Source organism: Giraffa tippelskirchi, chromosome 4 (genome assembly GCF_054371585.1).
Source record: "Giraffa tippelskirchi isolate mGirTip1 chromosome 4, T2T-mGirTip1v1.2.pri, whole genome shotgun sequence".
NCBI lineage: Eukaryota > Metazoa > Chordata > Mammalia > Artiodactyla > Giraffidae > Giraffa > Giraffa tippelskirchi.
Genome location: NC_137278.1, coordinates 150837242 through 150854527, shown reverse-complemented (window position 1 = coordinate 150854527; position 17286 = coordinate 150837242). Strand labels below are relative to the sequence as shown.

Sequence of the window (17286 nt, the reverse complement as noted above, 5' to 3'; positions counted from 1 at the left end):
AAGTCATGAGGATTTAATGTACAGCATGGTGACTGTAATCAGTAATATTATATTGCAAATTTGAAAGTTGCTAAGAAAGTAAATTTTAAAAGTTCTCATCACAAGGAAAAAAATTTTTTAACTATGTATGCTGATTGATGGATCACCAATTCATAAATTATTGGTGATCATTTAATGATGTATATAAGTTTTAAACCATTATGTCACACACCTAATACTAATATAATACTGCATGTCAATTATACTTCAATTTTAAAAAGGAATATATTGAATAAAATGTTTTTTAAGTACATGGTTATGCATTTAGTAACAATTGCAGTATTTTTTGATGACACAACCGAAAATAAAAATTATAAATGGTAGTTATTTTCAAATAAAGTTCTTGGAAAAGAAAATTAATGGTAATAACATTGATCTTGTTGGAAAATATAAATGGGCACTGGAGAAGGACATAACACTTAATGTAGAACTCAGCAAGAAAGCGAGATTAGCAAATTTATGAATTACACCTATGTAGCTTTCCTTGTTAAAATCAGTCATTAGATACACTTTATTTTAAATAAAATATTTCTGAATTTCATAAGTACATTTGGCTTTCACCACTTAGCCATTTCACTGCAAGAAAATACTTTTAACCCATAATTTCCATGAAGTAGTACCATTCTTCAGTACCTAATGCTTGGTTAGTCCTAATGTTTCTGCCATATATTATGTATGAATTTTTTATTCTCCCTCTCTTTACTTAGCTAAAACATTTATAAGTTGAGATGAAATTTCAATAAACTCATACAGTCATCTTTCTAAAAGAATGCTTAAAATGTTAGAAACTCCATATAAATGTCTTTTTTGTTACGTTATGGTGGATAAAGTACTTAACTTTTGTACTTCTCGATTTTTGGAACATATTCAGGAAAGTAAAACATTTCTACATCCTGAAAACTGAAAGTTTTAAATGTAATTTATGAAATTACATTAATCATGATATCAAAATGTGCACAGTAAGAATCTATGTCCAACAAAGATTATCTATTAAAATTAATTCAGAGACTTAATTTCTGAAATTTTCAGCCAATTAGAATATAAATAAACTACCTCTTAAATGCTTGGTGTAAATAATGTTTTCTAGTTATTTTAAAGTTTCTTTTGTTTTTCTTTTATTTTCTTTGTTCCTTACCTCATTTTTATAGGAAAAGAACATGTAAATTATATGAGGCAATAAAAAATCTTATTTTAGAACATCAGTTTACTGAAAAAATGTTTAAAAACTCATTATATGAAGATCTAAGGTTTAATTTCTGAACTTAAAACTCTGAAAAACAAGTATTTCAGAGTCTTTACATAAGGTAATAGGTAAGGCAACACACTCCAGTATTCTTGCCTGGAGAATCCTGTGGACAGAGAAGCCTGGCAGGCTACAGTCCGTCGGATCGCAAGAGTCAGGCACAACTTAGCGACTAAACCACCTCCACCACCAAGAATTATCAAGGAGATAATTTGTAAAGAATCTCTGCTTCAAAAAGTTTATGATTTAATAGGTTTTAATTCACATAGTTTAAATTTACTAATACTTTAAAATGCTACATACTTTGGATATATGCCTTAAAATTGTATATGAGTAAATTTTTTGTATAGCTGACACTTCTTTCTGTATTGGAATGATTTTTTCAAACTGTGTTATCTGTACTTTTGTGGTCATTAAACATTGGGAGATAAAGAGAATGGAAAATATCAGAATACAAAATATCTACATATATGTGTAAACTGGGTCACAGTTCCTTACCATAGGTCCTAGTTTTAAAAATTCGAAAATCTGTATTAGAACATGTTTGCTTTCTAAGCGAAAAGTTTTGCAAAAATTAAAATTAATCAAGTAAGGAATTTTAGAAACTTCATGGTTATAGTTATCATAGTAGTTAGCAATTACTGAGTACTTGCTATGTTTTAGGCATTTTATAGGAAATTTCTTATTTCAACCTCAACATTACTGTACCCTCATCTTAAAGATGATGACACCTAGGCTTAGAAAGATTAGCTAATCTACGAAGATTGACCCTGGTACCAGGTGATAGAGCCAGTATTTTGACTCCTTAACTAGACCTTTTATATCAGAGTCTCACCTCTTAATTTGCTGCTTTACACAATCTGTGCAAGTGTTAATTGGATTGATTTTGTTTTTCTAGACCAAGTGAGTTTTGAAACAATAAAGAATTTGATAAGAAAGGAAATATGAGATGTATATTTTTTTCCCTGAATATTTTTTTCTCAATCTTGTCTGCTGCTGCTAAGTCGCTTCAGTCGTGTCCGACTCTGTGCGACCCCATAGACGGCAGCCCACCAGGCTCCGCCGTCCCTGGGATTCTCCAGGCAAGAATACTGGAGTGGGTTGCCATTTCCTTCTCCACAATCTTGTCTAAAAAGTGTCAAAATAGCTATGTGCATGAAATGCAATATCAGCTCAGTTCAGTCACTTAGTCATGTCTGACTCTTTGCGACCCCATGGACTGCAACATGCCAGGCTTCCCTGTCCATCACCAACTCCCAGAGCTTGCTCAAACTCATGGCCATTGAGTCAGTGATGCCATCCAACCATCTCATCCTCTGTTGTCCCCTTCTCCTCCTGCCTTATTTTTCCCAGCATCAGGATCTTTCCCAGTGAGTCAGTTCTTCACATCAGATGGCCAAAGTATTGGATCTTCAACCTCAGCATCAGTCCTTCCAATGACTATTCAGGACTGATTTCCTTTAGAATTGACTACAGTATACAAATTATACAAACAGAATTAAAAAATATAAGCACCTGTTTTCAGTTTTTACCAAATTAATAAAATGTTCCATTTTCAGCTAATAATGCCTGCATTGATTTATAATAAAAATGATGGCAGCCATAGGTAGGATCTAACTAATTTACCATGTTCAGGGCCAAAACACTCTGCCTTTTAATATTTTTCTCCCTAAATTGGTATATTTAGATATTGAAGATGTTTCAGTAAGAAAGATAAAATATATTTCTATTTATTCTCAATACCACTGAAAAATAACTTTTATTATAAAATTTGAAAAGTGATTTGTTTATAAAATTTATTAATAGAATTGCTTAACTTTCTTATTTAAAAAAGAAATGTTTGTCACAGTAATTTTATTTGTTTTCTGTGTTAATACTTTTTTATCTCTTTATCCTTTTCATTAACTGCCTGATATTGTCAGATTAATGTGTATAGAAATATGCACATCTTCTCAATACCTTGACATTCTCATTCTGGTGATCTTGATCTGCACTCAGACTCAATCACCAATTCCCATAAATACACCCTAGGCTGACATTATCTACAACTGCACTTGCCATATATCATTTTAAGCAAACTGTTTTCTGACTACCACTTCTTCTGCTCCTATTCTCTCTCAAACCCACTAGATCAGACCTATCACTCCCTTGATTCTGCTTCTGTGATGGTCTCTAATTACTTCTACATTAATAAATCCAGTGGTTGTGAAGTCTTCATTGTCTTAATTCAGTTCGGTTGCTCAGTCGTGTCTGACTGTTGGTGACCCCATGGACTGCAGCACACCAGGCTTCCCTGTCCATCACCAGCTCCTGGAGCTTACTCAAACTCATGTCCATAGAGTTGGTGATGCTATTCAACCCTCTCATCCTCTGTCGTCCCTTCTCCTCCCACCTTCAATCTTTCCCAGCATCAGGGTCTTTTCCAGTGAGTCAGTTCTTCGCATCAGGTGGCCAAAGTATTGGAGTTTCAGCTTCAGCGTCAGTCCTTCCAATGAATATTCAGGACTGATTTTGTTTAGGATGGACTGGTTGGATCTCCTTGCAGTCCAAGAGACTCTCAAGAGTCTTCTCCAGCACCACAGTTCAAAAGCATCATTCTTCGGTGCTCAGCTTTCTTTATGGTCCAACTCTCATATCCATACATGAATACTGGAAAAACTGTAACTTTGACTAGATGGACCTTTGTTGGCAAAGTAATGTGTCTGCTTTTTAATATGCTGTCTAGGTTGGTCATAACGTTTCTTCCAAGGAGCAAGCATCTTTTGATTTCATGGCAGCAGTCACCATCTTCAGTGATTTTGGAGCCCAAGAAAATAAAGTCTCTCACTGTTTCCCCATCTATTTGCCATGAAGTGGTGGGACCAGATGCCATGATTTTAGTTTTCTGAATGTTGAGTTTTAAGCCAACTTTTTCACTCTCCCCTTTCACTTTCATCAAGAGGCTCTTTAGTTCTTCACTTTCTGCCATAAGGATGATATCATCTGCATAGCTGAGGTTATTGATATTTCTCCCAGCAGTCTTGATTCCAGCTTGTACTTCATCCAGTCCAGCATTTTGCATGATGTACTCAGCATATCTTAGCATGCCAGCAAAAATTAACATACTTACTTACTTTTCCATCTAGAAATATTTTCTCTTCACATGGCTGCCAGGGCACAAGTTCTCACTGGCTGCAACTTCTCGAAGTCATTTGTAAGATTCTCTTCATATTTCTGACCTCAAAACATCAGTGTGATATGCTTAGTCCTTGGATCTCCTTTCTTTTCCTTAATGTTTTACCCTGGCTTTTAATCCTTTCTATGTATTGATATCTTGTGTCTCCTACTCAAATTCTTCCTTAATTCCAATTTCAGCCGTTTCATATCTTCATCTGTGTCTGATGAAAATCTAAGGATAACACGTCTGAAACTAAACTCTTCCTCTTCCCCCTAAAACCTACTACTCTGTTATTTTTCCCTGTCTGCCTAATCATCACTTGCACTCTTCTGATTGCTCAAGCTAAAACCCTTGGCATCATTCTGATTCCCTTTGCTTTTCTCACCTGCATAATCTGGCAACATAACTTCTAAGCATTCCTTAGACTCTGTTTTTAGTCTGATGGCTTAATGTTGCTTCCACTGTTACCACCTTGATTGGATTTCTGTAGTAGCCTAATCTCCCATCCTTGACATTCTTTAGTTTGTTCTTTACTAGCAGCAAAAGTGAGCATTTAAAATGTTAGTTGGATCATGCCACTTCTCTACTCACAACTCCTCAGTGGCTTCTCTTGTTAATCAGATAAAGCAGAATGCTTTCATAACTACCTAAATTCTGTATGATCCTACAGTGTGTATCCTGATGCTCTTATTTTCACCTTGCTCATTCCACTTCAGGCTTCCCTGATGGTTCAGTGGTAAAGAATCTGCCTACCAATGCAGGAGATCTGTGTTCAATCCCTGGGTGGGGAAGATTCCCTGGAGAAGGAAGTGGCATCCCACTCCAGTATTCTTTCCTGGGAAATCCCATAGACGGTGGAGCCTGGTGGGCTACAGTCCACAGAGTCACAAAGAGTTAGACACAACTTAGCAACTGAACAACAACAAAATTCCACTTCAGCTACATTGGTGCACCTTGGTGTTCTAAAACATGCCAAATACATCCCCATCTCAGGGCCTTTGTATTACCCTTCTCAAAATCAAAGGGGACATTTCCATATTACTTGTATATATTATGCATATAAATAGGTATGTATTAATAGGAAAAATGCCTAGAAGAAAAAATATCAAAATGTTAACAGTGGTTATCTCTGGGGAGGGGCATTTTATTTGTATTTTATGAATTTTTTCAATGAGCAAGATTTATTTCTTCAATCAGGAAACAAGTATTCATTTTTATAAGAAGAGTAAAATGACCTCCCTTCCTTGACTTCTTCCTATAGCCTCCTTCCTAGGTAATTTTCTGTTTTTCTGTACTGCTTACATCCACTTTGGAAGTTCATCATTATATACTGACGATTTGTGCATTTTTCTATATACATTTTGGAGAAGGAAATGGCAACCCACTCCAGTACTCTTGCCTGGAAAATCCCATGGACAGAGGAGCCTGGTAGGCTGCAGTTCATGGGGTTGCTGAGTCGGACACGACTGAGCAACTTGACTTTCACTTTTCACTCTCATGCATTGGAGAAGGAAATGGCAACCCACTCCAGTGTTCTTGCCTGGACAATCCTAGGAACCGCGGAGCCTGGTGGGCTGCCGTCTGTGGGGTCGCATAGAGTCGGACACGACTGAAGCGACTTAACAGCAGCAGCAGCAGCAGCTATATAAATTTACACTTCAATTAAAAAATCAGTGCTGCCAAAATAGAAAGCAGTATTAACAATATAGTTATTTAATGTAATTTTTTAAGTCTTCTAGCTAGTTTGCTCTAAGTTTTGAAGTACACTGTAATCTTTACTATGTAATTAATGCCTTAATTAAACTCTTTCACTGTAAGACTGTTAAAGAGCATTAGAAGCTAAGTAGAACATAAACAGTGCTAGTGAACTAAGTTTGATTATGTAGGATAGGTGTGGATTTTATTTTTGAAGAGAACATGTATTGTTAGACTTAGTATTTTACTAATAACGTTTTGTCCAAAATTAATCAAGTATTCTAAAAGTTAGGAGTATATTTCTTCATATGTTATAAAATATTTTAAGTGTAATTTTCTTGAATCTAAGTAGGTGAGTTATTGACAGTGTTTAAAAATACTTTAAAGATTCATCTAAATATGGTACCAAAACTTAATAACTCTCAAACATGTAGAGACTCCTATATCTTACTTTACAGCAGATAAAGTGCTCTAGGTTTTTAAAAACGACTTCTCCCACTCAGGTAATTGCTTTAGAAATAAGGAAGATACATGGTGTTACCTTGGAATCAAGAGATTTTGACCAACCTCTCTTCAAAGAAGGCACTTTTTTGTGTGTCTCTATATTCTATTTAATTTCAATTAGCTATTTAAACTGTAAATTATGTTCAGCTTAATATAAATTATTCTTAAATTGGTTTTGTTGTAACAAATACTTTTCATCCTGTGGCATGTCTGAATCATACTTTAATTTCTAACACCAACATATCATCAGAAAATACATTAATTTTATAATGTGTAAGAAGTTAAAGTGCATACTGTATAGTGTAAACTATATTTTAGTATTATGTGATTGAACTCTTACCTTTGAGATATTAATTTCCCCAAGTAATTATCTGTCAGAGTTACAATTATCATTTTGTTCCTAGAAAGTATATCCAGTCTCAAAAACTTGATTGTTTTATATATTTCCTACATATTTGTTTATCTTCTCTTTTATTATTAACAGTATTTTAAATTTAGTATTTTTATGCTAGTGAGCACTTATCTCTATGTGTACATTATTAAATATTTACTACATTTACATATCTTTCCTCCTTAAATCTAGATACAATTGAAAAGGAAATAAGAAAAATCTTCAATATTCCAGATGAAAAGGAGACCAGATTGTGGAACAAATACATGAGTAATACATTTGAACCACTGAATAAACCAGACAGCACCATTCAGGATGCTGGTTTATACCAAGGACAGGTATTGTTTAGCAATACTGTTTATTTTAAGCATACTATACATGAAGCGTTTGAGGCTCATAAACTTTATGGCTATCCTGACAATCTACACTGGGTTCTACTATCTCTGATTTCCTCTTTTCTAACTTATCTGTTCTCTATCCCTGCTGGTCACTAATTATACACTAATTATAACTTCTTCTCTCCTTGAGCTTGAGAATAACCTGCTTTTTAAAAGTAAATTATTTTCCATTGACAAATAACTAATATAATAAGGGATCAGCATACTTTTGGTAAAGGATCAAATAATAAATATTTTTGTTTCAGCAGTCTATATGATCTCTGTCTTGACCACAACTTTGCCATTGTAGTAGCAAGAAAGTAATGGTAAACAATATGTAGAAAATAGATATGGCTATGTTCCAACAAACTTTATTTTCAAAAGCAGTCAGTGAGCTAAGTGAACTGTAGTTTGCCAATCCCTGTTAGAAGGGATCAACCCCCAGTTTGGTCTTTCTTTATGATGTAATCCAAACAAGTGAATATGTTGAGAAATGAAGATTTCTAGACACAATCAGCAAGTCTTACTGACTCTTCCTTCCAACTCTCTCTTTAATCTCTATTCCATTCCCAGCCTTTATCTTTCAGTAATGTTTTAACAAATCCCTCTGCTTCCAGTCTTTTCATGTCCATTCTCAATCTTCCATATTTCTGCCAGAATACCCTTTCTAAAATGTAAACCTTATTATTTCCTTTCCACTAATCTTCCCTGGCTCCTTAACAATTGTAGAATAAAGTCCCAGCACCTTAACATAGCATGCAAGTCATGGTTTATCCTTTTACCATATTCTTCCAGCATCTTTTGATTAATCTTGCCTTTTGATTTGCATTCCTAACAAAACCTAACTGAACTACTTACAGTCCTTAAGCCTACTATGGTGTTCTCTTCTCTTGTTCTTTCATATATTTTGTTTCATCTGCCCATTTTACCCTTCTACCCAATCCCCGTATTCATCCAAAATAAAATTCTTTTTAAAAATCCAAATATTGAAGCTTCCCATCCTATCATGTAATCTAACCAGATCAGATTATCCATCCTTCAAATTCCAATGTCAGATCATTTCTTCAGCCTTTCATGATCTGTTTATCTCAGTATCTAACTGAGGCATAGGATTTTTTTTTTGCTTTGGAGAAAAAATTTCTCCCTTAACTTCCATAATGATTTACATATATGTCTTGTATCATTCATTGTATACTTTGCTGTGCTTAGTTGATCAGTCATGTCCAACTCTTTATGACTCCATGGACTGTAGCCTGCCAGGCTCCTCTTTCCATGGGGATTCTCCAGGCAAGAATACTGGAGTGGGTTGCCATGCCCTCCTCCAGGGGATCTTCTCAACCCAGGGATCGAACCCAGGTTTCTCGCATTTCAGGCGGATTCTTTACCGTCTGAGCCACCAGGGAAGCATGTATCATTCATTGTATACTTCAATTATTTATATATTAGGCTCCCTGGCTAAACTATGAAGTCCTTGTTTTGGTTGGATTTTGTGTCCTAAATAGGACCTATATTTAATACCTAACACAGAGCCTGCTGCTCCAATATATAGAGGTTTTTGCTTTGTTCTGTGTTAATTTAAAATTGATATTGATATGTGATGGAAATTGTTCCTACTATAATCAAATATTGTCCTGAACTGTAAAACAGTGATTTTCACACTTATTTTAGCCATTTTATTCTTAAGTAAAATCTTACAAAATCTAATATGTATTCCAATTAAAAGGAGTTATCCAGTTGAAGCTGATTGAGACATTTGGAACTACTGGCTACTCAACACTCCCTTCCTTAGCCATCCAACTCCTCTTTCTCTGTTCCAGTAGAAGGAGGTTACCATCTATCAGGCCATGAGGTAGCTCCAGGAGTACAGTTTAAAATATGTAGGATTATTTCTTTAAATCCTTTCAGTAATTGACTTCTGTGTAATGGCTATAATTCTCCTTGTCATATATATTAGACTGAGGCTTAGAGAATTTAAGTAATTTGATATTCTTGATAGGATTGCATTTATCAGAACGAAGATGACAGAATTATTTTAATAAGAAGACTAAATATCTTATTAAACATTCTTATAGAATATCTTTAGAGGCATTGGATCTGTTGAAATAGAAATGGTTCAGAGAAAATGTGTTAAATTTTCTAGATTTTGTACCAGTTATTTTCTGAATGATGATGAATGAACTGAACCCTATCTTAGACTTAAAAGAATTTTTTTTCTTACTGAAATAGAAAGTATCCTCATTAGAAAGTAGAACAAAGATACATTGTTGATGAGTTTGCCTCCCAAAATAGATGGCCTTTACCTCTCTTGTATGTGTATGTTCAATTTAATTAAATCTTAAAATCTTTTAAAAAATATTTTCATTTTTAGTTAAGGTTTCAACCATGAATAATGAAAATTTTATCCAGAAAATTATACATTTGAGTAAAGAAATGAGTTTTAGTATATCTGATGGCATTCAACGTTAATTGTAAAGACAAAAGGAATTTAAAATACAAATACTGCTTGGGATTAAAGGTTACAGTTGAGCTTTAAATATTTTTTTGATTCTTCAGCTTTAGGATCTTCCTTTAAAAAACAAACTGTAAGCAAAAATATTAAATGTATACCTTTGACATTTTCTATAGCTAAACTCTTTTGCTTTATAGCTGATTTAAGTGCTGCTAGAGACAAAGTTTATGTGTATATGTTTTTGAATAAAGTATAATTTTTACTTAGATGTCTATAGTTATAAGTTGTAGCACAGGAAATCCTTTCCTCAGAAGTTAAAAATTACTCAGCAAACTCAATTTTATGAACATGTGAAACTATGTAAATATATGACTGTATCATCTTAAACCAGAAATTGAGCATAATGATTAATTGCCAGTGGTAAGTAGGGAGAGGAATATGATCAGGGAAGTGTCAGAATGGCAGACACTCAGTGCACTATTCTTAATATATTACCTATACTTCATGTGTGTTTTGGGAATTTGTTTTCTGTTTTCTGGTCAAGCTTTATGGCTTGAAGAATCTTAGTTCCCCACCTGGGGATCGAACATGTGCTCCTTGCACCAAGGGCACGGAGTCTTAACCACTGGACCATCAGGGAAGTCCCTCACATGTGCTTTTTGTTTGTAGGAAATAATTAATTTTTTTTACAGATAACTTTTTTAAAGGTAACTTTGGCTTCCCCCATAGCTCAGTGGGTAAAGAATCTGCTTGCAATGCAGGAAACATAGGAGATGCGAGTTCGATCTCTGGGGTTGGGAAGATCCCCTGGAGGAGGAAATGGCAACCCTCTCCAGTATTCTTGCCTAGAAAATCCCATGGACAGAGGAGCCTTGTGGGCTACAGTCCATTGGTCACAAAGGGTTGGACACAATGGAGCAACTGACACACCACACACAAAGATAACCATTAGTGTTTTAATTAGCATATTAGCGACTGAACTGAACTGATCGACAACATGGTTCCATGAATTTTTTAAATCACTATTTCGTTTTTATATGTGTTTTGAATCAGGCTTACATTTTTACATGGTTAAGATCCAAATGCCAACTTAGAAATTGCCTGAAACATATAGTCCACAAAAGTATATTACTAAGTGTACATATGTCCCCTTGTTATGACTGATTCACGTTTTTATACTGCAGAAACCAACACAACATTGTAAAGCAATTATCCTCCAAATAAAATTTTTTTAAAAAATTATTTTATCAATAAAGAAGTATATGACTAAGAATATATAGAACAGGTAACAAAATTGCAACTTTAAGAAAAGAGTTAGTAAAAATGAATATGTAGTGTAGAATATATTCAAATTTTTAATGCCTTGAATTTGCTTCAAGGCAAGTTTTCTAAATTATAGTTTTCCTGTGGAAATTTAGATACTAACTTGTAGAGATCACTAATTTCTTTTGTTAAGTTATTTTGGTTTTTCTTCTTTGCACAGACTCACCCCTACTAAAAACTGGAAGAGAGCCTTCTTTTTTAGATTGGAAAATAATGAAAAAAGATTCTGGGATTTTATTTTAAAATAAAGTACAGTTCACCTCAGCCTGTACCTTTCATTTGTTAGAGGTGATTTGTGTGTACCCTAACTGTGCTGCAATAGGGAACTGCAGTCTGATTCTCACACATGGTTCTATCATTTATATCTTAAAAGATTTTCTAATTTATACAGCGATAATGTAAGTAAAGACAAATTTCAAAGCCCCAGACAAATCATATATAATCTGTAATTTGGAACTGTCTTTGTCTCTGTTCCTCAGTATTTGCATAACAATAGTTGACTGAGATCATATGAGATCAGTATGTTTAACAACAACTGTAACCATTTATTGAGCATCTGTTTTTTGCACAGTACTTTTACAAGCAACAAATAGAAAGCATACTCCCCAAATTCAAAGAACTTCTATTAACTTGGTTTAAGCTTTTTTAATGCTTTAAGTCATAGAACCAATGATTTTCCTTGTAGTTTGTTACTTTCTTTCTGTCATTGCCGCCGACGTCTTATATTCAAGGTCTCTTTATCTCCCTTGACCCGCTTTGTAATCAGAGTGCAAATACCTCTTCACCTTGTCTACTGTGTCCTATAAGTCACTGCAGAGTTACTTTAGTTATTTAGCATATACAGCTAATCTTCTTAAGCTATTTTAACTTCAGCGTTAAGGAAAAACACTCTATTATTGTCTTATTTGCAGGTGTTAGTGATAGAACAGAAAAATGAAGATGGAACATGGCCAAGGGGTCCGTCTACTCCTAAGTAAGTGCTCTCACCTTTTATGGCTTAATCCATGATTTTGAAGCTTTGATTTCAAATAATATAGAATGATAGAAGAACCTAATTATATATTGCAAATATATTTAACTTGTTAATACTTTAGTGTTTTATTCTCAGCATAGGAGTTGTCTAAATTTGTGCTTAAATTAATATGCTGTAATTTAAAAGCTTTCCAATACTAATTTCTTTTAAAATAACGTATAAATGTTATAAATGTAATGGTGCATTAATACAATCAAATCACTTTAAACATTTTGTTTAATATTTTTCAAGCTTTTTATGATATTTTTAAAAGTGTCTGTTAAAAGAATATTCTTTATCAAAATGAATCTGATGTGAAAGTAATACTTTTTATTTATTTAAATAAATAGAGTATAAAAGGACAAGTAGAGATCGAGGAGTTTAAGTATTCTGATGGTAAATAAGCAATGAAAAAATTAGAAATCTTCTATTAAAATTTTTTTAATTATGGTGAGAAAACATAGCGATATCTGCGCGCTTAACAAAGTTTTAAGTGTGTGCACTTACAGTATTGTTAATTGTAGGCACATTGTTCTACAGAAGATCTCTAGAATTTATTCATCATGTAGCAATCTTTATTCCTGTTGAACAGTAATTCCTCATTTCTCCCTTCTTCAGCCCCTGGGACTCGCCATTCTACTCTCTGTTTCTATGAGTTTGACTAGTTTGCATAGCCTCGTATAAGTGGAATCACACAGTATTGTCTTTCTGTGAATTGTCTTACTTTACCAGACATACTATCCTCAGTCATATGGGCTTATCCCTTCTTGAAAAAAATCTAGTCTTTGATAGCTATCATGAAGTGGAATACAGTTATCTTTATATTGTATAGCCTACTTATATTATCCTTTGCAGAATTTCAATTCCTCTGATTTTTGCATTATTTAAATACAGTCCATGCTATTAACAAAGCCTTTGGGCTGGATGTCTATAGGAACAAGGTCATTTTTTGCAGGGCTTAATAGTAACAAGGGCTTCCCTTGTGGCTCAGTGGAAAGAATCTGCCTGCCAGTGCAGGAGACATGGGTTTGATTCCTGGGTTGGGAAGATCCCCTAGAGAAGAAAATGGCAACCCACTCTAATATTCTTGCCTGGATAATCCCACGGACAGAGAAGGCCTATTGAGGCTACAGACCATGGGGCCACAAAGAATCAGACACGACGTAGCCACTAACCCACCACCAAGCATACTGTCCCTTAGGTTCATCCATGTTATCAAATATGGCATGATTTCATTCCTTTTTCAAGGCTGAATAAAAGTCTGTTGTATATTTTCTTTATCCATTTATCCATCAACAAACATTCAGGTTGTTTCCATCATCTGGGCTATTTTAAATTATACTGCAATGAACTTGGGAGTGCAGATGCCTCTTCAAGATACTGATTTCATTTCCTTTGTATGTATACCCAGAACTGAGATTTCTGGATCATGTGATAGTTCTAGTGCTAATTTTTTGAGGAACTTGCTTACTGTTTTCGTAGTGCCTATACCGTTTTACACTGCAGCAGTTTACAAGGGTTCCAGTTTCCCCACATCCTTGCTGGCTCTCGTTTTCTTTTGTTCTTTTGGTAATAAACATCCTAACAGGTGTGAGGTGGTATCTCATTGTGGTCTAATTTGTATTTCTCAATGATTTCTGATACTGAGCATCTTTTTAACATACTTATTACCTGTTTGTATGCCTTCTTTGCAGAAGTGTCTGTTCAGACAAGCCCTAGGCCCATTTGTTAATCTGCTTATTTGAGGGTTTTGCTGTTGAATTGTAATGAGTTTCTTATATATTGATATTTTGGATATTAACCTCTTATCACATATGTTGTTTAAAGATTTAAAAACAAGAGCTGAATCTATAAAGCATGACATTGGTCTTGGCAGTGGTATCTTGAATATGACAGCAAAAGCACTAGCAACAAAAGCAATAATAGACAAAAGGGACTATGTATCAAACTAAAAAGTTTCCACACAGTAACAGAAACAATCAACAGAGTGAAAAGGTAACATGCTGCATGGGAGGAAGTATTTTTACAGGTTTTAGGATTTTCAGATCCACATTTCATTATCAAAAACACTTAGGGCTAGTTGTATTTCAATATTTCTACTTTGTAGACATTTGAGAAGTAATGTGTCACATGTGCCACTTACTGTTTTACTATTTCTGTAATGTCCAGGGAAACTCTCATAGTTAAGCACATTAGTATTCATCAAGTATTCACACTGAGTAGGATAAAGAAGATAAGGAGTATAAATAGCTCATATCAGTTCAGGTTAGATTGCCCTTAAGTGAATCATGGAGAATTTTTTAAGTTTTCAAAGCTTTTGGAATTTCAGATTTTCTGATGAAAGATTGTGAATTTGTGTTTTGAAATTCTTAAAATAACGATTGTTAAATTTATAATAATTTAGTCATTGTTAACGTAGCTAATAAAAGAGAACAGCCTGCCATTTAATTTCCTTCAGAACTAAAATATACCTTTAGTGAGTTATTCTCTGCCCTTTTTATCTTCTGTGAGGTTTATTTAAATTTTTTGTGGGAATATGCCCAAGTATATTAATTACATTTTATTTTTACTCCACTTAGTTGGATGTAATACAAGAGTAGAAATTATTTTAGGAAGATACTAAAAAAAAAAACATGGTAGAATCATGTAGATTTTTTGATGCATTTAGTTTTTAGAAGTTAGGAATATTTTCTTTGTGAATATTCACATTTAGTGTTTAGATCAGAACTACTAATGTTTTTTTTCTAGCTTATCTTTAGATAGTTGTATACTTGTTACAGCTTTACATAACTTTTGAAGTTACAGAAATGTTGTGGGTTAATATAAAAGTCCCGTGAATTTCAAAGATTGAGAGACCTTTTCAACTTAAAATTACTGATACTCACCTAAGAGATGAAACTACATATTAATATTTTCTTTTATTAATGTTCATTCCTGTCTGCTAGCACAGTACCATTTTTATTTAAACAGCTATAGTTACTTGCTTCTGTAAAAGAAAACATTGTTTATTATATAATACTTCACACACTATACACATGTAGTAAATATTGGTAAGTGAAGGTGCTATACCAGAGATACACACAGAAGTACAATTGAGTCCTATTCTTCACTGAATCAGCCAGTTTTATAGGAAACCCAAATATTAAAACATGAAAAGTTGAAGTAGTCATTCACTATAAAATGTGAGAAATACAATATAGCAGTATGTCATAAATTGCCAAGTGATAGTTTATTATTACTTAATATTATTGTATTAAAAATACAAAAACATTTTTAATTAGCATCTAGTATATGAAAAGATTCTCAAAAAACTAAGAATAAAATGTAATTGTCCTAATTTGATAAAGCCTATAAGTCTAAAAATCTGTAGCAAACATGTAATTGATAATTTTTGAACCCAAACTAAATAAGATTAGAAATTTTAAAAAGAAATAAAATACACTATTTGCACATAATAATACTGTCTTCATAAAATCCAAAAGCAGGAGACTAGAACTAAGAGAATTCAGCAATACTGTATAATATAAAATTAATTTGTAAATATTAACAGGTGTTTTCCATACCCATATAGTTCAATACTCTTTAGCTCAACTAGTAAAGAATCCACCTGCAATGCATGAGACTCCAGTTCAATTCCTGGGCCGGAAAGTTCCCCTGGAGAAGACATAGGCTGCCCACTCCAGCATTCTTGGGCTTCTGTGGTGGCTCCAATGGTAAAGAATCCACCTGTAATGTGGGAGACCTGGGTTCGATCCCTGGGTTGGGAAGATCCTCAGGAGGAGGGCATACTGGAGAATACTCCAGTATTCTTGCTTGCCTTGAGGAAGCCCCATAGACAGAGAAGCCTGGAGGGCTACAGTCCATGGGGTCATAAAGAGTCAAGACACGACTGAGCAACTATCACAACACAACATATAATAATTATTTTTATCTTTATAGGCCATAGGATCTCTGACTCAACTACAACTGCTGATATAGCTTGAAAGTAGCAGTAGACATTGTGTAAACATATGGATGTGGTGTGTTGCAGTAAAACTTTGTTTAAAAAAAAAATGTGGATTTGGCTTGTGTGCCATAGATTCCTAACCATGATATATAACATTAGTAACCCACTTTAATTAATTTGGGTAATATCTGTGACTTAGGGATCACAGAACATAGTGTGAAAATTAATGTGTTTGATTACATTAAGTATTTCTATTAAAGGAACCGCATACAAAGTTAAAAGTCAAATGTTGGTGTTAGAAAATCTAAAACCTACAAGGGAATAATACTACAGTGTGCAAAGAACTGCTGTGAATTAATGGAAACAAAGCAAATAATCTTTTATAAAATAAAAGATAAAAAAATTTAAAGAAGGGGACGCCCAAGCGCTGACAGGTAGCAAGGTGGTATACAAACTCTCTTGTAAAATTAAAGCATGAGATACAACCTAATAGCCATCAGAATGACAAAAATCTAAAAGGGTGCTAATGAGTGTTTGGAGAGTTGTAGGAGACGACTTAGGTACTGATAGTAGAAGTACAAACTAGTACCAATCTATAAATCAGTCAGTGTTTAATTAAATTAGGAATGCTTAATGCCTCTGACCCAGCACTCAGTGGAATTTTTTACACAGGTCCCTGAATATATTATGCAGTCTTTGTAGCTGCATTGTTTGTGATAGTGGGGATTTGAAGGCAGCCTCGCTAAATATCTTTTTCTGGTAGAATGAATAAGAAAAATGATGGTGATGTACTGTGGAATGCCAATGCAGTAGGTAGAAGTAACAGTGGTGAGATCTTTAAAACTGAATAAACTTTAAAACATACAGTTGAGAGAAAAAATAAAAACAAAATGAAATTTGAGTTTGTATCATTTAGGTAAACTTGGAACAGAACATACTATATAAAATTATATTATTCAAGAACATTGAGAAGGCACCTGAGGTGGAGGAAAATAGTACAGATTACAGAAAAAAAAGTTTGAGGAATTATCATTTACAATTGCAGTGAAGATGCAAATTCCTTTTTTCTGGATAAATGCCAGCTTTTTTTAAAAAGTGAAAATCTATGTATTCATTGAAGTTATTACATTATAACCACATGTGACTTAGA

The 17286-nt window shown here is 33.9% G+C and overlaps 1 protein-coding gene across 19 annotated transcripts in view; it reads left to right on the top strand.

The window, feature by feature from the left end:
* The window catches only part of USP15 (ubiquitin specific peptidase 15), a 129441-nt gene that overhangs the window by 54354 nt on the left and 57801 nt on the right, over positions 1–17286 (top strand). For 14 of the 19 annotated variants that reach the window (XR_014081914.1, XR_014081916.1, XR_014081912.1 and 11 more), the window contains exons 5-6: positions 7222–7367; positions 12090–12151. Coding sequence is in view for 9 of the 19 variants with exons in the window: in XM_081588936.1 (XP_081445062.1) it covers positions 7222–7367; positions 12090–12151 (208 nt within the window). In the remaining 10 variants the exon portion in view is untranslated. Of the gene's footprint in view, positions 1–7221; positions 7368–12089; positions 12156–17286 lie in introns of all 19 variants that reach the window. The other 5 variants (XR_014081917.1, XR_014081918.1, XR_014081920.1 and 2 more) reach the window with 1 other exon arrangement.